The 24862-nt window shown below is 42.6% G+C and overlaps 2 protein-coding genes across 16 annotated transcripts in view; one reads left to right on the forward strand and one right to left on the reverse strand.

The window, feature by feature from the left end:
* Positions 1 to 24862, reverse strand: part of Llgl2 (LLGL scribble cell polarity complex component 2) — a 123844-nt gene continuing 98982 nt past the window's right edge. For 14 of the 15 annotated variants that reach the window (XM_021241094.2, XM_021241095.2, XM_087208472.1 and 11 more), the window contains one exon: positions 1 to 24862. This exon is cut by the window's right edge. The gene's annotated coding sequence lies outside the window, so the exon portion shown is untranslated. The other variant, XM_087208468.1, reaches the window with a different exon arrangement.
* Positions 13927 to 15195, forward strand: LOC147828758 (leucine-rich repeat-containing protein 37B-like). The gene has a single exon (XM_087208486.1). The coding sequence runs from the start codon at positions 13927 to 13929 to the stop codon at positions 15193 to 15195; it is 1269 nt and encodes a 422-aa protein (XP_087064612.1).

Genomic DNA, 24862 nt, shown 5'->3' on the forward strand with positions numbered 1-24862 from the left:
TTTTTGTTTTGGTGTTTTTTGTTTGGTACCGAGGATCGAACTCGGGACCTTGCGCTTGCGAGGCAGGCGCCGGAATCACTGAGCTAAATCCCCGGCTCTATGTTACTCGTTTTTTTAACGGCTGGGGGGCCGCAAATTCACCTCAGAGGGAGAAGGGGATGAGCGGCTGGAACCACTCTGTTCGGCTCCCGGACCACCTTTGGTGAGGACCAGTGCAGAGGCGAAGGGGCGGACACGAACGGTGGGCTTTCTGCCCTCTGAGTGATCCCAGACCCTGGTTGCCTTGAGACCTTTGGTCTGGAGAGTCCCTGGCCCTTCCTGCCCCGGGGTCCCTTCCATCTTCTCCCTCTGTGACTGTTACAGACGGTGCACATGAATACACTCGTTAAAATAGGCTTTTGTTGTTGTTGTTGTGAGAAAAAGAAAAGTTTATTCCAGTGGACAGGGACTAAAATCAGAGAGATTCTAGCAGCTAGCTGGGAAAGATTTCATCCGTGGGTGGATGGGCTAACACCGGGAGAAAGATTAGCAACTCACTGGGAAAGGAATTAGGCTTATGTAGGTATTAAAGGGGCTAAGGAATCTGGGGCGAGATGTTTATGACTGAATCCAAGGACAGTTTGCATAGGTGTGTAGACAATCACTGGACTTCTCGGCTCCAGGGGGGTTGTATACTTCATTTTGAGTCCATTTGTCCTATTTACTGAGAAGCTGTTGTTTGCTGAAAGCTTTGTCAAAGTGGACAAGTTGTTTGCTTTGTCCTGTTTATGAAGGACTCACTTAAGTCAAGCATGATGCTGACCTCAGCCCTGACCCCATCCACTCCGCACTGGCCTTGAGGAAATACAGCCCACTGGGACCCCTCTAGCCTCGTTGCACACTGAGTCTGGGCCACAACCCTGCACTTCTTACCCCATCTTCACCCAGCCCCTCCAGTAATCCTAATGCTCCACACAAACCTCCCAAGAGCCACCATTTAGATTTCCCTCTTCTGGCTCACAGTTCTTTTTTTTTTTTTTTTGGTATCGGGGATTGAACTCAGGACCTTGGGCTTGTCAGGCAGGTGCAGTGCCACTGAGCTACATCCCCAGCCCTGGCTCACAGTTCTTATCCCAGTTGAGACTTGTTTATGTGTGTTCTCATTTCCACGGGGATGGGGGGCAGCGTGTGTGTGTGCTGTTGGCGCCCACATGGCTCACCTCCTCTGCACTGGGAGCAGTGGTATGGTGGCCTGGAAGCCCCTTTCTCTTGCGTGGGAAAGGTGGAACGGCTGCCTGGAAGCCCCTTCCTCTGGGTTGGGAGTGGTGGAATGGCAGCCCAGAAGCCCCCTCCTCTGGGCTGGCAGTGGTGAAACAGTGGCCCAGAAGCCCCTACCTCTGGGCTCGATTATCATTAGTTTTATTTATTTATTTATATTTATTTATTTTTTGGTTCCAGGGATCAAACTCAGATCCTTGCACTTGTGGGGCAGGCGGCGGCACCACTGAGTTAAATCCTCAGCCCTATCCTTAGTTTTAAAAGAAAGTAAATACAGTATCTAGCCTCCATATTGCTGCTAGGTGGTTCTGTTCTCATCTTTGTTCTTTCATTCTGCCTTTTCCTCTTGTCTTCAACAGTTTCTTAGAGTTTGCCTGATTTTCCTGTCTTCTGGCCTCACTGCTAACCTTTCCTGATCTTTCTACCTATCTGTCCCTCCCTCCCCAACTCCTTCTAACTCTCCATCCCGAAGGGTAAAGTTGCTATACTGAAGAGGTTATTCACTGTAAACATATGTTGGGCTGGTCCTCGATTTAGATGTCATTCACACAGTTAAAGGTGATAGAATAACAACTACCACAAATTGTCATTTTCTAAGCTTTGCTTGATGCTATGGTGTTGCTGATTGTATCATTTGGGCTAAGATGTTGTGATTGCCTTCCTGGTATAATGAAAATGAGATAGCCTTAGAGTCATTAGAGACTCAAAACCTAAAGACCAGCTATATCTGGAAGACACCTCTGAAAAGCAATCATTCCACAAGGGTTCTAAACACTAGCAACAAAGATGCTTACAATAAGCAATTTGGAAGTATCAACCCAGGAATTAAACCAAGGACACAGTACCAAAAACAAAAATGAGAAGACATTTAAGCAAGGCACAGACTCAGGCTTCTACCCCACCAAAGGCAAATCCTGGGGGAAAGAGGTGGAAGAATATGATAAGCAACCACCTGGATACTCTGCACTGATAGCAAAGGAAGTAACAAATCAGATGAATGAGGCTCTAGAGAAATTCAAAACAGAAATAATTTCCCAGATAACTACAGAGATGGTGAGCAGAGTGAAAGACATGATTAGAGGCTCTAGAGCAGAAACAGATAAAAAAATAGATGAGCTCAGAACCATGCTGGAAGCCATGAACGCACAGCATAAGAAAGAAATGAAAACCACGATCATCCAACATAAGAAAGAAATGGAATCCATGAAACAGATTCAAACAGATATCCAGGAGATTAAAAACTCCATCGAAAGCATTCATAGTAGATTGAGGGAATGTGAAGATAGAGTATCAGATATAGAAGACAGGATTGCAGTTAGTGAACATGAAAACAGAGATTTCTTAAAAATAGTAAGGGCCCATGAGAAATCAATCCAGCAGCTGCTAGATGATGCAAAGAAGAATAACATAAGTCTGATAGGAGTCCACGAAAAAGAGGAGAAAGTACAATTGATATAAAAAAACTGTTCATAGAAGTAATAGCAGAAAACTTCCCAGACAGAGATAGAGAATTGGACATACAGATAAGTGAGGCATATAGAACTCCAACTAGCCACGATCAAAAAAATCTACACCTAGACATTTAACAGTCACGATCCCAGAAACCCAACAGAAGACCAGAATCCTACAAGCAGTTAGAGAAAAGAAACAAATCACCTACAAAGGAAAGCCCATCAGAATCACAGCAGACTTCTCAATGCAAACCCTCAAGTCAAGGAGAGCCTGGAGGAAAGTATTTCAAGCCTTAAAAGAAAATAACTTCCAACCTAGACTGTCGTATCCTACAAAGTTATCTTTCAAAATCGATGGGGAAATTAGATATTTCCATGACAAAGAATACCTGAGACATTTCGTGAACACTAAATCAGGACTCCAGACAATTCTAAACAACTTGTGAGTTTGATGTATAGCCTGTAAATATTTAGACAGGTGGCCTCCCACCCCTGGCTGCGCATCCAGAATGGATACCTGGTTTCCAGCCTGGCTTTTTTGGTTGGTTGAACGAGCAGGAATCCATCCAGGGCTTTTGTCAGGACTGTGGGGCTGAGGTGGCCGTCAGTCTGGTCCGCCTTTGAGTGCTGACATCATCCCCTCCCAGATTTTAAGCTGTAGAGAGGCCAGATTTCCAGGGCATGGTCCTGGACCAGAGCAGTCTCCAGAGTAAGTTTATTCAGCTCACCAGGGCCACCTTGAGAATGCAGGCTGTGAACAGTGCTTCATAAAGTTATGGTACTTCGTGTGCTCTCTCTCCCATTCAAACTGCTCCCTTTCCAGCTGTTCTTGCTGCTCCATCCACTCATAAAGTGGTACCCACAGAAGGCCTTCCTGGGGTTCTGCCTCCATTCCTGCTCCGTTGGCTCCCTACCCCAGGATGTCACATGCTGTGTCCTGCTGGAGAGAGAAGCAGGAGGTGGGGACAGGGTGGCATCACCGTGGTTACTCTGTGAGACCTGCCATCTTGTTTCTCAGGTTGAGTTTCTCAGTGAAAAACTTTGCTCCCTCGCCTCCTTCTAGCTCCCGTCTGTGGAAATGTTCTCAGGCAATGTTGGCCCTGCTCTGTGAATTCAGCACTTCTAAGGCTTGCATCGTGACACTTGCGGCGACACTGGCATCCTCCTTGCTGCCAAAGTGGAGGCCTTACACGGGTTTGGCATCCTGCCCCGGTGGACGGTCTGGGTAGCTTGACTGTATGTCTGCCCAATTTATCACGACCTGGCGGTCCTGGCTCTTCTTGCCCACCTCCCTGAACGTGTCGTTGCCCGTGCTGGGATGGAACTGGACTCTGCTGAACCCTGAGGAACTCCGGCCACCACCGGCTTCTCCTTGGCATCCTCGTAAACCATCAAGCAGCTTTCGCCTGACAGATGCTCTGGTCACTCCAGGTGCCAGGGGCTCCAGCAGAGCTCATCCGGTGAGGCGGCAGTGACTCCCGGTCCACAGGGAGCCTCCACGGGGGTGAGGGGCAGTACAGGCGAAGTTGAGACCTTGGACGGTCCCACCCGAGTGACAGAATCTTGTTGATGTAGGACCCGAGCTCTGGACCCCAGTCCAGGCCTCGCTTGTGAGCCGGGCCAGGGTAGAGGGAGCGATGGAGGAAACCCCGCTCCCCATGCAGTGGGAGGCCTGAGCCCTGCCTTAGTGCCTCCCTTTCCCAGAGGACTCCACCTAGAGCGCAGTGGGCAGCGGCCCCAACCGGTGCTGAGGGAGAGGAAACCTACACAACCAGCAGCTGCTGCCGGCCAGTGCTTCTCCACCCAGTGTTGCCTCTTTCCTCAGAGGAAAGCTTTCTCACAGAATGATAGGTTTTTGAGTCCCGCCCTTTGAGAAGGGCTTGGAGAATATGGGGGGACGTTCGGGTCCATTTTCCTGTCATGAAATTTCCTGCAGTTTCTTGGCATGGGGCCACCCCACAGGCTTCTCTGTTCACAGTATTCTGTGCCCTCAGCAAGTCTTATTCGGCCAGGAATCCCAAAGAGCGCCAAAGGCACGTGACAGGAGGCCGATGTTCCAGAAATCTCCAGTGAAGGTGGCTTCACAGATGGAATTTTTACCTCCACTGAGATGAGGGCTGAATTCAATAACAGGCGAGCAATTTGGGGCCCACAGAATGCAGAATGCATAGCCACACTGATTCCCTGCTTCAGTTTTGTTTTGTTTTCTTTTTCATGAAATTCAAGCTCAGGGCGATTATGAGAATTGCTTAAGGTTTGTGACTGTAACTGGAACTACAGTGAATCCCAATCTTACTGTCATTTTATGTTGCCTTTAAGAAATCTTCTCTGGAAGAGTTCTGCTTCTGTTTACTTTTATGTGCATTTAAAGTGTGTGAGCTTGACAAAGTCTGTTGTCAGTGGTAACATAAAGGATGCTTTATCATCATCACTCTTCAGTTCCCAGCAAAGCTTTTCTTAATGGATTGTAGAAACCCTATCCTGAGTTAACCAGGCAACCAGTCCTGCTTTTCCAGAGCCCCAGGACTGCTGCATCGTGCTCTGGTTTAACCACATTTCCTTTCTCCTGGGCCATTTCATTTCCTGATTGGCTGTTTGATCTGTCTACTCACTACTGACCTTGCTGCCTGTTGTTGTCTGTGTTGCTTTCCTCGTTGATTTAAGCTTGAGTGACCTGAGAACTCTACCCATTATTGTCTGCAGGTACACTACCTATACCTCTGCACCCTGTTCAACACTCTCGTCTAACCTGGATACACTTCCTCCGATTGAATGATCACCTGGCAGACGTTTTTTAAGGTTTGGACTTTGATTTGCCTGTTTGTAACTGCTGGACCAACTCTCATCGCCATTGAGTACAGATGGTACTGGAAAGATTACAAAACAGTTACTTGGTATCATTTTGTGGGTCATGAGTTTTTAGTGCTGTTTGGACATGAGACTATTTCATAGGCTTTCAATTTTGAGAATTTCACAGTGTACATCCCATCACTGATGGAGTGATGAAGGAAATGTTCAGCAAGTCAATGTATGGTTGGGAGGAGATATAATCTTGAAGTTCTTTCTGTAGTTAACACAGAGCCTAAGTGTCCCCAACCCCGAATTGGTTTTTGGTTTTGTTTTTTTAGATAGGGCCTCACTGTGTAGTTCAGGCTGCCCTTGAACTCAGTATGTAGCCCAGGCTGGCCTCAAACTCACAGTGATCCTCCTACCTCTGCCTCCCAAGTGCTAGGATTACAGGCATGCACTACCACACCTGGCTAAAATCAAGGTTTCTGAGGTCTTGATTTTGACTATCTTTTTCACCTGGTGTGGCTGTAAAGAAAACGGTTGTCAACAAGAACTGTGACAAGATTATCCCTGGTGGCAACTGTCTGTACTACCTGGGGTCTCAGAGCCCTCTGAAGCTTTTGGTCGTCCAGTAAAACTTCACCATGACTCACTGTACAGGGCAGGCTCCCCTGCACCACTGGACACTTAAAAATCAGACTTTGTTTCTCTTTCCCAACCAGAGCTACAGTTGGTGAATGAAATTTTATTTTTTTATTACTCCTCATTTTATCCATTCACCTAACCACCAGACCATGAATCCTGTATTAGATGCCAAGAACTGTGCTTGATTCTCTTAGTGAGAAAAGTGTAAGATATGGGTCCCTGGAGCACTTAAGGGCTGATAATCTAGGGCAGAGGAAGAAGCTAGAGCAAGAAATCAATAAAGAATTAATAATGTTTAACTTTATATTGTTCAAATTTCATTAAAATGTTCATAGACTACCCTTTTAAAAAATGAAACAAACATTCAGAAAAGAACTAGTGATATAAGAAATCCACATTAATGTGTAAAATATTTGGAGAGTTAACAATATATTGATAATTGCATTCGCAAAGAAGCTTGTTAATGCAGATGAGCCTGTAATGGTTTAGTTGCTTGTAAAATCCACAGAGCTGTGTGTATTGTAGCCCCTCCGCTAACAGGGATTGGTAACCTGCAGAGGGGGTGGATGGCAGCCTCATCTGTTTTTTGGGTCGTATTCCTATCCAATTGGATAGGAAGGCTGAAATAATCTTTTCCACTCACAATCCTATAATTTTCCTGGAGGGCTTCCTGGGGTTGCTATTTTCATGACTATTTACCACTAGAGGTCAGGGAAACCTTTCAGTTAGTCCGGGCCCCTGAACATGAGGCCGAAAAGTGCTATGGTTTAAAAGTAATATTTAAAAAATCTATTTATTTAGGGTTCACTATGGATGCAATGCTTGAAAGGCTCTTTCTAGGCCATTTAATCTTCACAGCCCCTGTATGGAGGAGTATTGATGAGTCCCAGGGGTATCCAAACTAAAATCTCTGGCAGGTGGTGATACTGGTGGGTCTATCTCTTGTGTCTTTAGGTTTGTCTTGGGACCAGACATAAGGTGGCTCAACATCAGACCCTTGCCGTGAACAGCTCACGATCCCAACCACTGGCAAATTACTGCTTTGGTTGCAATGGATGGTCCAAAAGGGTAATTGAGGTAAACCCTGTAGATTTTCCTTGACTAATCATACTCTCCTTCAACACTGTAATTCTAGACTTTAGACAGAAGATGAACTGGGTTTTGGGGAGGACATGTGAGAGGTCATCTGCTGTTGGGGATGAGGGGCTGTATCTGAATTGGCCCACATAGAGTTAATAATGCTGCGTGGCCATCATGCGGATGTTGGTGTCCTTAATTTTCTGCATTGTCTGTGTGGTATGTAATAAGGAGTGATTAATCCATAATAATCCAGTGATTAATTTGCACATCTTACTTGACTTTGAAGCTAGACAATGCCTCAACTACTTGCTAGAATTATTAGAGTTTAGCTTTTATTTCTGTACATTGAAATCCTAGGGCAGCTGGTGATGGAACTCTATGCGAGAGTGATTGCCTATCATGTCTGAGGCCTGGGTTCAATCCCCAGCACTGAAAAAAGTATAATTGAAGCCAGGTGTGATGACTCATGCCTGTAATCCCAGCAGTCCGGAGGCTAAGACAAGTGGATAGCGAGCTCAAGGCCACCTGGGCTACGTTGTGAGTTTGAGAACAGCCTGAGCAACATAGCAAGACTCTGTCCCAAAGAACCAAAAACTAAAACACATCCTAAGAAGGACTTTTTGTTTTTTGTTTTTTTGGTACTGGGGATGGAACTAGGGACCTTCCTCTTTCGAGCCAGGCGACAGAACCACTGAGCTAAATCCTCGGCCCCAAGAAGGACTTTTAATTCAAAATCCTGACAACTTCAGGAGCTTTGTGTCCTTGAAGGAAGGGAAAATGAAGATCTTTCAGCACCACTTGAGAAGTGAAGCCTGAATTTCTTGTGTGCATTGGAGGTGGTGCTGCAGCCCCATGAGTGCTGGAATCCTGGAGCTGCCACTGCAGAGGAGTCTTTGGAGAGCTGGAGGAAGGTGCATTCTTAATAGAAGGGGGAGGAGGGGACAGGAGAAGATCTTGATTTCTTTTTTCTTTCTAAAGTTCACTTTTCATCTACCTATGAGGCCTTGCCCATGCTAAGCTTTTAAATTCTGGGCAGAATTTTTGTGCCTTATAATACAGGCTTTCATTTTCTGCAATATCTGACAGAAACTTTAAGTGTAAAATTTAAGAATCAATTTCCAACGAAAAAGCCTAGAATGAGGTAGGAAATGCGTCGAAAGCACAAGGTCCTGAGTTAGATCCCCGGTACGAAAAAAAAAAACCTCAAGGAAGGAAATAATATTTCTCCTTTGAGACAAGGTCTCCTTGTATAGTGCAGCCTGACCTCAAACTCACTATGTATTCTAGGATTGCCTCAAACTCAAGGTGATCCTCCTGGCTCAGCCCCTGAGTGCTAGAATGATAGGTGTGCACCACCATACCTGGCATGTTTCTCCAGTTTTTTGGTTAAGAACTTGCTTTAATATATATATAAAAAAAGAACTTGCTTTATTGCTGGGAATGGTGGCGGCATCCCAATAACTCTGGGAATCTGAGGCAGGAGGATCAGCCTGGGCAATGTAGCAAGACTCGTTCTCAAATAAAAAATAAAACTGCTGGGGATGTAATTCATGCAAAGGCCTATGCTCAAACCCTAGTACAAAAAAAGAAAACAAAAAGAAGAAAACAACAATGGCAAAAAGCAAAAAAGAGAAATTGCTTTATATAAATATAGAACTTCAAGTGGTGCCTCCACCTTCCTCCCAAGCACAAGGCCCTCAGTTTGATCCCCACTTCCAAAAAACAAGAACTTCAAATACAGAGCTCTTGTAGTTTTCAGTTATCTCAGCAAGTCATTATCTAATGGGCTCCATAATCCAGGCCCAGTGCCCCACACTTGTAATCCCAGCACATGAGGAGGGTGTGACAGGAGGATCTCGACTTTGAACCCACCCTAGACAATGTAGTGACTTAGGGAGAACTCGTCTCCAAAGTAAAAATAAGGGGCGGGGATTTACCTCAGTGGTTCCTCTGCCTGCCTCATAAGCACAAGGACCCGAGTTCGATCCCTGGTACCAATAAAACAAAGTAAAAATAAAAAATGGGCTACAGGTGTAGCTTAGTGCAGAAGCCTTGGGTTCAATACCTAGTACCACAAAAACAAAGACAGCTTCATGCTCTTTTGTAAACATACATTCCTTTTTTGACTCATGTAAGAGCTTAAGCAGAAATAGATTCAACTAGAGATACCTAGAAAGGGCATGTTGATTAATCCTGAGTTTTTGTATAATCCATGGCCTTTAGGCTATGGGGTATAAGTCTGAGGCAGGGCTGTTAGTAGGGTAGGGGAGGCTCCTGTGGCTGATGTGCAGGTAGGGGCCAGATCATCTGCACCATCTCCAGACTTTCTCAGTATGTGATTGCACCCTGATGCATAGGCCGGGGGCAACAGGAGTGTAGCTTCCATTTGTCTATATGACACATCTGTGGGTGATGTGAGACTTGTGCCAAGTACATCAGAAACTTCCACACTAGATCAGTGAACATAGCCCTACCAGGATATATTTACCTCAGACCATTCAACCAAACCCGCGGGCCATGCCTGCCTCTAATCTCTAGGACAATGATGTAAGAATCACACAAGGATTGTTTTTTACTATTGTTTTGTGGGGTTTTGTTGTTGTTGTTGTTTGATGTTTTGAGACAGGGTCTTGCTATGTAGTTCAGGCTGGCCTTGAACTCACTCACGGTGATCCTCCTGCTTCAGCCTCCTGAGTGCTGGGATTACAGGCATGCACCACCACACCCAGCAAGTATTGTTATTTTTAAACAACAGTCTTCTTCACATAGATATTTTAAATCCATTTGTTTCGCTTGGGTGTATCATACCGCAGTGATGTATGTGCAACCATATTTATAGCAGCACAGTTTGTAATAGCTAAATCTTGGAAACAACCCAAATGCCCATCCACCAATCAGTGGATAAAAAAAGATGTGGTGGGCTGGGGATTTAGCTCAGTGGTTCTGCTGCCTGCCTCACAAGCGCAAGGACCTGAGTTCGATCCCCGGTACCAAAAAAAAAAAAGCTGTGTTTTTTTGATATAATGGAATACTATTCAGTCATAAAGAAGGATAAACTTGAGACATTTCTTGGTAAACACACATGTGTAAATATCACATTGAGAGAAACAAAGTATAAATAAGGATCAAAATGTATAATAGATATTGTGAAACAGGAAGAAATTGTTCAAAATAATACTGAGTGTCAGATACTTGGTTTTTTTTTTTTTTGGGTACTGGGGATCGAACTCGGGTCCTTGTGCTTGCGCAGCAGGCGACGAAAACACTGAGCTAAATCCCCGGCCCCAGATACTTTGTTAATAAAATGTTTCTTCAAAAAAGGTATAGTTCTTAGGAGATGAAAGATTAGCAATTGAAAATATATTCTTTTAAGATTATGATACTCAGTATATTTACCATTGTTCTCTAATTATTTTGTTATGAAATTTTATTTTTATAGATGTGCTTTTATATTTTCTTTATTAATATCTACTTGTATTACATTAAAATAAAAATATTTTTAAAAACAAACCAGAAAGTTGTATACAGAAAATACTCCCTCAACAGGGCAATTTTACCCTCAGGGAGAGAATGTGAAAGGGGTAAAAGGAAAAAGTAGAGAAATAGAAGAGAAAGAGATTAAAAGCAAGGCTGGAGGACAAAGGAAGATTTCCTAAGCTTTGGGAAACTGGTGAAAAAACAGGAAGGAGAAAAAGAAGGAAGAGACATACAAGAACACAAGAAAACTAGAAACAATGTTCACACTCATTTCAAAACAAGAACAAATAATCAATTTTAAAAAAGCAAAGGGCTGGGTGTGGTGGTGCCCACCTGTAATCCCAGCATTCTGAAGTCTGAGGCAGGAGGATCACTGTGAGTTTGAGGCCAGCCAGGACTACATAGTGAGTTCAATGCCAGCCTGAACTGCATAGTGAGACCTTGTTTCAAAAAAAAAAAAACAAAAAACAAAGGAAGAAAAAAAGTCCACTTCAGGGCATGTTTCTGCTACCATTGGTAGACAAAAGGAGCAGTCAGAGCCCAGATCTGTGTTGGTTGATCCCAACAAGCCTGCAGAATTGTAGGGGGGTGGGGAATAATCCCAGCAAGCTTGCGCTTTCAACTCTGATGAAATTCAGGCTGATTCTGGTGTCAGGAGTCCTGTGAGGCTGGATCCTAAATTGTTCAGCCCACAACACTCTTGGTGCCTCTTACTGGCTTGAACTCATGTCTCCCTGACTCTGTCTCCCACAGCTGTGCCTCATCCTGACACTGGGAGCGCTAGATGGAACCAACTTGTGGCTGCTCTGAGTCCTGGGCTCAGGTGACCCCTTTCCAAAATGGTGACTGGTCAGTCTCTTGGGGACTGTCTCTTGGGGACATGTGAACTGGAATGACTCACCAGCCACTGCAGTCCACAGTGCGTACTGCTCTGTTGGACTGGTGCATTTCTCCATGAAAGCCTCTGGCGTCACTCATAGTAACTGTGCCTCTGTAGGTTTGAGCTGCTTCTCTCACACTGTGAGCTAGTATGAAACCTTTAACTAGGGATAAGTTTTCCAAAGTAATTTCTAAAAGAAAATTGTCATTATTTACTATGTTTAGGATGTTTGGAAAAGAAAGAGGCAAAAAACATGTTTTGTGCCAGTGGGACTTAATTTGGGGATTTTTGATTAAAAATTGGAAAGTGTTTGTTTTGAAAAGGTGGAGAATGTAGTTATGTTCTGGAAAAGTATCTGAATTTTTTCCAGGTAAAACAGTGATTTCAGTTTAATTTAAATAAAACCAAAGAAGCTTCAAACTTTAAGGACTCTAGCTTCCTGTACAATGTGGAAAGAGGAAGTCATCACTGATTTCAGAAATCTGATTTTAACACCAAATCCACCTCTACATGAGGTGACTTTCGGAATTAATTCTATTTTAAAACCATTACAATGTGCCCAGCCTCGTGCAAGGCAGGAGGGATAAGAGGATGAACGAACCCTCTTCTTGAATTTCACATGCTAGGGCTGTGCCAGGTAAGAAATGAGTAATAAAACAGATGAAAAAGGGCTGTGAAGGAAGTCAGTTTATCGTAGCGAAAGGGGAATTTTGCCTCCGTAGTCCAAGCAGGACTTACTACAGGAAATTCCCTACATAAAATTTTCTTTGTTCAAAATGTCTGGGCCTGTCCCACCTCATATGCCCATCTCATAGGCCTGGACATGCCCAAGCCAACTTCCACATCTCAAGAATGTCTTTGTCTCTAAAGTAGTTTTGTCTTTCTGCTCAGATACAAATGAGGTATTAACTCCCATATTTTAAATTACCCAATGAACCTGCTGCCAGTATTATATGTGAGCCAATGCCATGTTTGATTCTGCCTGTTAGTGCATAATCAAATTCTGTAACCGATGAGTGTACACCAAGAGTACCTCACTTGTAATGCCCCCTCCCAAAGTGTATATCTACTTTGTTCAAGCATTGGACGGGGCCAGTCACCCATGTGTGAACACAGGCTGACCCATGGCATTAATAAAGCTTTACTTTGTCTCCAAGGCTCCTGGTGTGCCTTCCATCCTTTTGGACTAGCGGTAATGAGCTTTATCAATGAAACAGAAACCTTGCCATTTCAGTAGTACCCCTCTCCTCCCTCTCTCTCGCTCTCTCTCTCTCTCTCTCTCTCTCTCTCTCTCTCTCTCTCTCTCTCTCTCTCTTTCTCTCTCTTTCTCTCTCTCCCTGTTCTTGTGAAAGAGTTTCTCTCTGGAGTTCAGGCTAGCTTTGAACTCACTATGTAGCCCAAGCTGGCCTGGAACTCACTGCAGTCCTCCTGGCTCAGCCTTGAGTGTTGGGGTTATGGTATGTGCCATCATGCCCAGTTTATAGTAGTGTTTCAAGAAAATTATTTAGCCTGCAGACTTTAACATCCTAAATGTCTAATCCACGTGTGTTGTGAAAAATGGCGTCATACCTAGATGAACGACTATGCTGAGCCATGGTGGGCTGGGGAGAGTTCTCCCATACTCATGTAAAGAACTGGCTTCTCGGATTCAAACCTTTTCTCTTAGATCCAATTGCCCACCTCCAAAACCCATTGTGGCATCATCACAGAATATATGCATCTCCAGTCCAACAAAGGGGAATGAATTATCAAACATGGAACCAGATACTGAGAGTTTAGAGCAAATGGCAGCATTGTGGAATAAATCACCATATTGTGTATTCTCCTGCCTACCACCCTAACTGGTCCTCATTGTGTAGGTCAGTTGCTTTTCATAGAAGCTGTATACCCAAGAGGAGGAAGAATTTCTCTGGGGAGCAGGAAGACCTCAGGCTGCCAGACTGGGTTACTACTTCTGAGTATCCTTTTAGGCCCAGCCCTGTGACTTTCATGGGAAGCTCTTCCATGCCACACCCAATGGGCTGCTGAATGCATAGACTACATAGGTATGGGGCCCATATCCTGCCTTTCTACAGGGAGATGACCCTGCAAGAAGCTGCTATCACCTGTACTGGGGGCAAGGAGTTGGCCCTGGTCACTGTAACATGAAGCTCCCTAAGGCCATGGTAAGCCCATCTGGGCCAGAACTATTAAAGATTCTTAAACAATGATGTCACAAATGGTGGGGGATGGTGGAATGTACAAGGTTACCCAGGCATTTGCAGCAAGTGCCCACCAGAAAGATTCCGGCAGGTGTTTGGATGGAGCCTTACTGGCTTAGTCTTGGTGACCAAGCCTTGTATTATTATGTTTGTACTTTGCTTCTGGGTTTTAGGGCTCACTGTGTGGCCACAGTTGTGGCTCCTGGGCCTGGTGGTCCCACTTCCAGAGTGGGTCCAATACCCAGACCAACTGAAATCTGAGCCCTTGGGGCCCAATTTTTTGTTTTCTCCCTATACGTCTACTATCTCACAGGAATCACTCCACGCCCTTACTGCCTCTGAGGAGCCAGGGGGATTTGATTACCTCGGGTCCTCTGTGCCTACCAAGATGTTTCTTCTACCTCTGGAGTCGACTGGAGAGCTGTTGCCAGATGAGTTAACTGATCTACATCAGGGTCTGGGCGACCAGGTTGCCAGGCAAGAGAGGCTCCCAGAGGTGGTTTCAATGCTAGATGGGGATCAGAACCAAGTTCTAGCTTTGCCTCCTCGACTCGAAAGGAGGATTGAGACTCCAGCTCAAGAGCAGGCTGCAGACCACCAGTCACTTTTACTTGCTCCACCTCCAGTGAGTAAGGGTTCGACAGCATCACAGTTTGCTTCAAACCTGAACCTGAAGAAGGATCTAACTCAGCACTGGCAACTTGCTAAGGAGGTTTTGGGAACTCGCTATCAACTGGCAACACCTAAGCTTCAGAAACAAACCGTGGAGGATGCTAATGTAGATCCGAGTGTGGCTAGAGCTGACCATGAGAGCCTATATCTGGGATATCAGGAGAACCCAGAGGAGCCTCCACAGCCCTGTGAGCACAAGGAATCATCACAATTCCAGCTGGAGGCCCAAGCTCAAAATCCACAGACTCTCCAAATCCAGTTTTCTGTATCTCAGGGAAAAGCCCCAGGTCAACTCTCACAGCCCCCTGAGGAACTTGAACCTTCTTTAAGCCAGCAGGAGGACCCAGCTCAGCCTCCAGCATTACCCAGTGTCACGGTACAACCACTGAATGTGGGCCTTAGGATAAGTCCTGAACTCACTACAGAGGCTGACCATTCTGTGGCCCTGCAGAAAGCATCTCCTGCTCTGAAGCAGCCTGCGATGACACTTGTACACCCACACCTGACTCCCATCACGTTTCAACCTTTGGATGTGAAACCTACTACAAATCAGTATTCTGTAAATTACATGCCAGAAAAGGCTTTAACTGAGCACAGTGCCACCAGAGCCATCAAAATATGTGAGCTCTGTACCTGTGAAAACAAGACCCTGTCGTGTATTGGTCTCAGCCCAGTGCAGAGGCTGCACCAAGTACCTGTACTGGAGCCTGACACCTATAGCAACACCTTCACAGTCTTGTAAGAATGACCTTTCCTGGGCTAGGGATTTGGCTCAGTGGTTCCTGAGCCTGCCTTGTAAGCGGAAGGTCCTGAGTTCAATCCCTGGTACCAAAAAAAAAAAAAAAGAATGACCTTTCCTCACTTGTACTCTGCACTATGTCTGACCTGGCAGCCTTTTCTTCCAGGACTTCCTGGGCTGTCCTCATTTCCTCAGTTCATGTTGACTAATTTTCTGCTTTTACTTTTTTCTTTCCAACATTTCCTTGTCCCATTCTCCTTTATACTAGTGTGCTCCATTTCCTTTTCTTCTTATCCTTTTTTTAAAATTTAGTACTACGGCACCATTGCTTAATCCTTGCTCTTTGCCCCACCCTTTTTACAACTCATTTCCTTAGTGATGCTATAACAAAGTGGGTTCGAGAATGTTCTGGGCCTGGGGCTGTAGCGCAGAGGTTGAGTGCTCATCTTGTATGTGCAGGGCCTTGGGTTCCATCCCCAGTAACCCCCTCTGAAAAAAGAATAGATTCTGCCTGACTCAGACTGCCTGAGTTTGAACCCAGATCTCTCTCTTTTTTTTTTTTTTGCTTTATAATCATTTGCAAGTTTAGTTTCCTCATCTGTGAAATGAGTATATTTACCATTTCATAGGATTGTGAGATTTAGAAGAGTAAGCACCTGTGATACATATGTCAGCACCATGCCTATAAATGAATATTAGCTGTTATTATTATTCAGTCCCTGAATTATGTACAGAACTTGCCTCTGTGCCTTGCTTTCTATATATAGCATCCAGTGTGTGCCCAACCCAGAAAGGCTAAGTATCTTGGGAACTATAGGAGGATAATGTTTTTTTCTGGAACATGAAAATAATAGGAGAGAAGGGAGCAGAAAAGCATTAAAAGGTGTGTGGTTATGAGCTAGGAGAGGATGGAGACCTTAGGTGCTGTCATCCTTCAGAACCTGGAACCACAGATGTGACGGTTAGGGAAAGCTGCATGGGTCAGATCAAACCTTACCTGGTGCTTAGAGTGGCTGCAATTGTCAAGTAGAGGAAATGCAGGAAGCTCAAACCAGGCAAAGGCATGGCAGCAGGGATGAACAGGATTTGATAAGTCAGTCTGCCTGCAAAGGATTGGGTTACAAAGCAATAAGAGACATTATCTTGAATTCTTAACCTTGAACATCAACTTTAGGGGTTTGAAAGTAAGACAGATACAGAGAGCCAGTGAAAGTTTTCAAGCAAGAGAGCAAAATGATTAAAACAGGAGGACTCTGTTAGAATCCATATGTAGAGTGATGTAGAAGGGAAAGCTGAATTCAGGAAGACCATCTAGAAAGCTCTAGGACATCTAGGAATAAAGGGAGAAGTGGCTGAGCAGAGTGGTGGTGATAATCCTGGGAGTGCTTCGTGATTGAGTGAAGAATTGGGGTTAAGGTGGACAGAGAAGTGCAAAATCAAACACGGTCCACCATTTCCATCCCGTGTGGAGATGATAATGGCGGTTGTATCACAGAGGGCAGCAGCAGCCAGGAGAGCCAGTTTGAGGGAGAGAAGTTCCATTTGAGGCACTTTCACTGGTGAGCATGAAGCAATAAGACTGCTTCTGGTTGCATGGAACTGTTCACTAGACAGATGAGCAGACTGATTTCTTCCCTCCCCACCCCAAGAAAAAATGTATGTAAACTAAATAGGAAAGTTTTGGCTGAGGAATAATGAATGAATTTCCACAGAATTGAAACTGAGCCCTATGTAGTTCAGGCTAGCCCAGGCTGGCTTCAAACCCATGGCGATCCTCCTGCCTCAGCCTCCTGAGTGCTGGGATTACAGGTGTGCGCCACCATGCCCAGCTTAATAGCTTTTTTTCAACATGTGCCACTTGTGGATAGATCTCACTCTTAAAAAGGAATCAGATATATGTGGAATAATGTGAAACCCATACCCTTGACCACCCTGATGCCCTTACCCATCACCCAGAAGATAAGCCTTGTTACCAGTTCGGTGTGTGTTCTTCCTTTCTCTCCTTTGCATTTCCCCCGCCAATAAGGTGCTGGTTTCCTCCTTGCTCTGTGGTTCCTGCTTTTTTCCTGTGCCTCAAGTCCAAGTGATTTTTCCACATCATCACATCAGTTCCTCTAAGCTTTTCTTGTCTTTGTTTTGGTTTTTTTTTTTTTGGTACCGGGGTCGAACTCCAGTCCTTGTGCTTGCACAGCAGGCAACGAAACTACTGAGCTAAATCCCCGGCCCAGCTTTATTTGTCTTTATCCTTCCTCTGCCTGGTGAAGCTTCCACAAAGGGTACTTAGGGAAAGCTTTGGTGGTACCTGGCATAGGGTTTCTTTATTCTTGTTTGCTAACGATACATTTTGGCCCATTTTGCTGTTGAATTATTTATCATTTACTTACTGATTTATAGAAGGGGTCGGCTTAGACACAAGTGATTTGGGGAGAGATACTTAGGTCAGAAGTAATTGACTGGCATTATTTATCCAGGAGATTGGACAGACAGGAAGTTCAGCTTCTGAGGAGAAATCTCATCATTTGTGCTAGTGGCTCCACAGTCCTCCTTTGTTGTGCAAACTGGGAAACTGTCAGCTCTGGAAATTTAAAAGCTGCTATGTTATCATTGTTTGAGTGTCCTGGAGATCACCAGGGTTCTTTTACTTGTTCTGCTCATTTCTTTCCTAGTTATTCAAGGATATAAACTGTTTCTTCACAGAACTTCCAAGGAAATTTTATTCATGGTATTCAAGAAAAGGCATGGAAAACATACTGTTGGGCTGAGAAACTGAGTACATTCTTTCCAAATATGAATATAAAATCTTCATTGTAAGATCCTTCTTGGTCCAGAATTTTGAGGTCAATACTTATGAGAAAAGGTATTTCCCAGTCTTACCCCAGATCAACCTCACTTGAAATTTTATGGTTAATAATTAAATTTCCTGTGGATTGGAAGTGTAGCTCAGTGATGGAACACTTCCCTAGCATATGTGAGGCCTTGGGTTCAAACCCCACCTCTGGAACTAAAAAATAAATGAAGAAAGGAAAGGAAAGGAAAGAAAGAAAGAAAAAGAAAGGAAGGAAGGAAGGAAGGACAGACAGACAAGTAAATTTCATAGACCTTCTTTTTCTTTTTTGGTACCAGGGATTGAACTCGGGTCCTTGCGCTTGTGCAGCAGGCAGTGAAACCACTGAGCTAAATCCCCGGCTATTATTACATTCTTAATGAATAAAAAATGAAATAGCAGGTATAGTAAAGACCTTCTAATGTTCTGTCAGTGAGGTAACCACTAGTCTGAATTTGCTATATATCTTTCCAGATTTTTCCCATATATTTGCCTACATACTTGTTTACATACAGCAAAACAGGTTTTTCAGGTGGCTGTCATCTTTTTTTTTTTTACATAAATTATAATATCCTGCAACTTCATTCTTTCACTTTTGATACATCAGGGTTCTTTCCTTCCTGATACATAAAGGGTTACCCTATTCACTTAAACTGCTGCACAATATTCTATAATGTGTGTATGTCATTGTGTCTTTAATAATTTCCCTGTTGATGGGTATTTAGAGCATATGCAGATTTTTTTTCCAATTTTTATTTTTTATTAGTACATTGCAGTACATAGTGACTGCATTTCTCATGGAGAGTTGGTACATGTACATAATACTGTTCATCTTCATTCCTTTTTTCATCCCCTTTCCTTTCCCTCCCTTCCCATCTCTCCACTGCTTGATCTCCTTCCCCTTTGAGAATGATCTCTCCTTTCTTCCTATTATCTATCTTTTATTTTGCTCTTTTCTTATACTTTGGGTTTCTCATATAAGAGAAACCATAAGATATTTAAGCTTGTGTGTCAGATTTATTGCACTTAACATTATGATCCTAAGTTGCATCCATTTTTCTCACATGACTGAAATTCATGTTTATGGCAGAGTAGTACTCCATTATGTGTAAATACCACATTTTCTTTATCCATTCATCTCTTGGTGGACATACCCCTTCCAAGATTTAGCTGTTATGAATTGTGCTGCTATAAACACGAGTATGAATGTATTCCTGTAATATGATGCCTTTAACTTTTTGGAGAAGATGCCTAGAAGGGGAATAGCTGGTCAAGTGGAGTTTCTAGTCTTAGTTTTTGGAGGAATCTCCATATTGATTTCCATAGTGGTTGTACTAGTTTACATTTTTACCTATAGTGTAGAAGAGTTTTCTTTTTCCCTGAGACCATAATAGCATTTGTTATTGATTTCTTTCCTTCCTTTTTTTTTTTTTTGGTACTGGGGATCGAAGTGAGGACCTTGTGCTTATGAGGCAGGCGGTGGCACCACTGAGCTAAATCACCAGCCCTGCTGTTTGATTTCTTCTTTTTTTTTTTTTGGAACTGGGGATCGAACTCGGGTCCTTGCACTTGCGCAGCAGGCAGCGAAACCACTGAGCTAAATCCCCGGCCCAATGTTGTTTGATTTCTTGATGGTAACTATTCTTTCTGGAATAAGATGAAATCTCAGTGTTGTTTTAATTTGCATTTCTCTAATGGCCAGAAATGTTGAACATTTTTTTCTTTTTTTGGTACCAAGGTTTGAACTCGGGTCCTTGAGCTTGCAAGGCAGGCAATGGAACTACTGGGCTAAATCCCCGGTCCATTTTTTTCATGTATTTATTGGCCATTTGTACTTCTCTTCTGAGAAGTGTCTATTCATTTTAGTTGCCCATTTTTTGGTTGGATCTTTTATTTGGTGTGGGATCTCTCCAGTTTTCTTGGTACCTGTATCATGCAATGAACATTCCTGTACATGCTTCTTTTTGAACATGGGCAAGTATTCCTGTAGAACAGGTACCTAAAAAAGGCATTATTGGTGTGAAGACTGTTGTTAGATGTGACTTTAATTGCCGTGAAAAAACATTGTGCCACCACACTCCAGGCAGCAGAATTTGACAATGTTCATTTCCTTGAACTTTTCCACCACTGGATAGTCTTCATGTTTTTGATGAAGTTTGATTCAGAAATAACCTTTTGATCTTCCAGAAATCTCAGTGGAAATTACATCACTGAACTACATAAGGATTCTTTTGAAGGCCTGGTGTCCCTCCAGTATTTGTGAGTTGGTTAATAATATTTATTTGTGAATCATATGTTATCTATACAATGAATAGGGATTTAAATTAGATATTCTCCAAAATCTGTTCCAGCAGTAAAGTTCTGCAATTATATAAGTCTGTGTAGGTCTCAGTCTGTATCTAATATCAAATATCCTATATACATTTTCAGTTTTTTGAATTATATAGACAACATACAAATGGGAAAAAACTCCACTTACAGAGGAAAAGTGATATTAAGACCTGAGGATTTACAGATGCCAATATGAATCTTGTTTTATAAGTGTTCATGTGCCATCTTGTATGTATATTTTCTTGTATTTATATTTACCCTGTGGCCCATGGATCAAATTGATCCACAGTCAATTTTATTCAGCTCCTAAGTTAATTATGGTTTTTCCTTTTTTTGGGGGGTGGACCACGGATCAAACTCGGGTCTTTGTGCCTGTGACAGGCAGCAGGCAGCGGAACCACTGAGCTAAATCCCCAGCCCCTGTTTTTCCATTTTTTAAGTGCTGTAAAATAAAAGGGAAAAAACCCCAAAAGAGACTGTATATGACCTGGAAAGTCTACAAATAATTTACTATCTGGGATTTACAAAAAGGTTTGAAAAAGCTGAATTAGAACAAAATAATTAAAATGAACTTTAGAGTGATGCTTAAAGGAGAACAAAATACTGTATAAGCTACCTATGTTCATTTGAATGACAGTAACCCAGAGTGCTTGGACAATTTAATCTGAATGAAATTAACACTTATGTATTAAATAGTTAACTAAACAGGTAAATTATAATATTAGCCAGGTGGTTATGCTACCAGAAGAATAGACTGCCAGTATTTCAATGCAGGAATTGTTACCCCCATGTTAAAAACAGGTATTTAAAATGATGGTTAAATGGTATAGCTAGAAATGTTTACACTCAGCGTAGAAATGTCCCTCTCTTCACTAATAACACAATAAAAATCTCTGCAGCTTTGTCACCAAGGAGGAAATACTTGCATGGTATTTTTATCTGTTTAGAGAAAAGAAGATACTTTGTTCTTTGGTATGAAAGTTTGATTTTTATTTTTGTCCAGGAGGTCCAGAAGTGAGAATTTCATTACCCTTAATTAAGCCAATTAGTGATATTTTAGCAAATAGAGCCTTCTTTCAAATGTAGAAGGCTTAAAGAAAATGAGCAAAAAGAACCTACATTATATGGGCCTCAAAATAGTCTTTTGAATTAGGAAACCTTCTAGGCCCCGAGCCTGTTGTTTTCTCTGAAGACAAAAGAGGTTAATATATGAGTTGTTTTTTCTAAACTAAGACCTCACTAATTCAGGTTTAATTACAGTGTTGGCACTTGGAGATAAATAAGTGGGTTTTGGGTTGCAGTTGGGGCACTGGGCTCTAAAAGGTTTGCAATCAATGCCCTAAGGGAATGACCGCTTTGTTATTGGTCTTCTTGAGTACCTTTTTCATCTGGGCTCCCAAACCTTACAGACAGGGTTTGGAGAAAAACAAACCAGATGTTCAATGGAGTACACCTTTCATATTTATACTGTGAAGTACTCTATAGCCTAATAATTTCACAGTATCACATGTATATCCTCATTCACTGAAAAATGCCCACCTATAAAAAATATCTCAAAAAGAATATCCCAGCACTATGGGCAGTATGGAGGCACAAAGATGAATAAGACAGAGTTCCTGTCCTCTGGGAACTAGAGGGCTCCTACAGGACCCAAACCTGTGAGTTCAAACCTTAACACAGCCGGTACTGACTGGGTGACAAAGTGTTGCAGAGTTGCAGGACAGCAGCAAGTCATGTGGTAATACACTATATTCATTCTGAAATAGTTATTTTGGTTTGCTTCATTCCCAGCTATTTACTTTATAAATGTTTTGAGTTTACTCAAATATTTATGTCATTCTCACACATGGTGTACAGTGCATGTCATGTGAAAGCAAGTTCATGCTTTCAAACAGTTGATGCTTGGAAGGGATAGGATGTAAAAATAACTGTATTAAAAAGAAAATGAGTGTGCACACCTGCAGTCTTAGCACTTGGGAGGCTGAGACAAGATCCTAATGAGTTTGAGGCCAGCCTGAGCTACATGGCCAGTTCAAGGCCAGCCTGGACTACCTCCCTAAGGCAGAATAAAAAAGCAACTAACGAAAAAGGATCTATAGTTGTGTATTTTCTTTATGAAGATCATGAAGGTGAGAATCTTAGAGGAAGTATAGACAGGGTATGGGATCCAGAATGTTCAGCTACAAGTCCAAAGATTTAGACAAAATATGTTTTCAGTATTACCAATTCTAAAGTCTAGTATTTATTCATACTAATTAGAGATCTAATAGTTATTCAAGGCAATATTTCCATTTTTCTTTTCCTAGAGATTTATCCTGCAATAAAATCCAGTTTATTGAAAGACGTACATTTGAAGCACTACCGTTTTTGAAGTTCGTGTAAGTTACAAATATAACTTCATTATATTTGCAGTTTTATAAACCTCTTTGCTACTCATTTTGAAATCCTTCTAATCTCTACCAAAGATCAGTATGAGGATTAGTGCACAGGACAGAGAGAATCATTATAGAGCAGTGATGCTCAATTGGTATGATTTTGCACCCAGGTGGCATGTGGCACTGTGGATACTGCCATTAGCATCTAGTGGGCAGAGACCAGGGATGCTGCTAACCATCCTACACTGTTCAGTCAGACACTCGCAACAAAGGATTGTCCAGCTCCAAATGTCAGTAGCGCTGAGGTTGTGAAATCCTGTTTTAGAGAATCAAAGATCACTCAACATGTGTTTATTAAGTATTCACTCTTTTATATCTAATGCATTGCAGGTATAAATATGAAAATATAAATTATACTGTACTTGGGATTGGACTCATAGCCTTGTGCATGCTAGGCAAGTGCTCTACCACTAAGCTACACCCCCAGCTCTGAAAGTATAAATTATAAGTCAATTTCTTCCAGTGAGATTTCTTTTTTATATGGAAAAAGTATTGAAAGTTATGTTTCATTGTATATCATTTAGGATTACTGCCAAATGATAAATATTCAGAAAGAGTATCTTTTTTCTTTGGCTTATGTCTTTTTTTGTAAAAATCTTCATTGTAATTTACTCATGAAACTGAGCTTTGGAACATTTCAAGCATGGCACAGGATGCAGTTTTTACACCAGTGTAAGTGAAATGAATGATAAACACATGCAAAAACAAAATCTATGTGTTAATTTCATGCAGATATTGGTTAGCTGGGTCTAAGTCCTGTATGAACTCTGAAAAGTATGTCTTAAGACCCATTCATTATTTTGAAATGAGGAAACTAAGGTACAAAGAGCCCAAGAGACTTGTATATAACTTGTTTTGGTAACAGAGTATTGCTATGTAGTCCAGGGTGGCCATGTACTTACTCACTGTGTACCCGAGGCTGGCCTCAAACTCACATTTCTCCTGCCTCAACCTCTTGAGTTCTGGAATTACAGGCATGTGCCACTGTGCCTGGCTTGACTTCTTTAACTTCTAGGTAACATGGCCTGCATTCCAAGGTACTGATCTTTGGCATGGGCAATATGAGGTATTGTACAAGTAACACCCAAATTAGCACTTTTGGAAGCTCAGGGATGCTGCTCTGACATGTGTATGGTCCTTGAAATTCCACTTGTCAGTTTAACTCTGATTCCTTCTCACATGCTGAGTTCCAACTGTTCAAATATATACAACAGAGAGCTTCAAATAATTAAGTTTAATGTAATATTCTCCAGGGAGCAAAAGGTACAGGTGCTTTCTCAGTGCCAGTGTCTTCTAAATGGAAAGAATTCCTGAAAACCTGCTACCAGGTACTTCTCTCCCTACCCACTCAGAATGTTATTTTTTGAAAAGTATGTACTTCTGAAGTTATGAATTATCTGTGTGCAATAGGTAGTGTTTCTGTAGAGTGACAGTTTGAAAAATATAAATAAAAATACATTGCTCTAGCCTTATTCCATTTGCTTTCGTTCCTGCTACCTTTGATAAGAAGTGTGGGTTTTATTGTCTTCCAATTGAAAATTCTGATGTTTAATGGCCTGAAGGGGATTTTAGACTCAAGGTGAAAATTCTCCTCTATCCTTGATGTTCGGAAAGACTGTCCACCTGTCTTGTGGGTTCCAAAATCCAGGTTCACACAGTTTATTTTGAGTTCCGTGGAGGGAGGGTTAGGATGTGCCTGGAGCTGGTTAACTTCACCTGCATCCTCAAGTGTAGTGATTCCTCTCTCCCCTCATCAATCTGCTGATGCCCAACTTGGGAGAATGAACACTGAGAATTTGCTTTTGAGGCAAAGTGGGAATGGGTGGTGGGTTAGAAAAGACCCATAATGGAGGAGATACCAACTTGTTACATCTGATTTTAAGGTTTATCTTAACAGAAAGACAGTTGCTTCATGGAGATGAGAAAATGAGAGCTAACTCGTGTTGACATTAATACTTGTATCATGTGATCTGGATGGAGCTGTGCCTCTGAAACTAATTTACAGTTGCTTTGATAGATCTGCACAATGAGCCAAGTGTGGCATGTACTTGTGGTTCCAGCTACTCAGGAGGTGGAAGCA

This window comes from Heterocephalus glaber, unplaced genomic scaffold (genome assembly GCF_053883595.1).
Source record: "Heterocephalus glaber isolate CG9 unplaced genomic scaffold, H.glaber_assembly_v1.0 deba00000937, whole genome shotgun sequence".
Taxonomy (NCBI): domain Eukaryota; kingdom Metazoa; phylum Chordata; class Mammalia; order Rodentia; family Bathyergidae; genus Heterocephalus; species Heterocephalus glaber.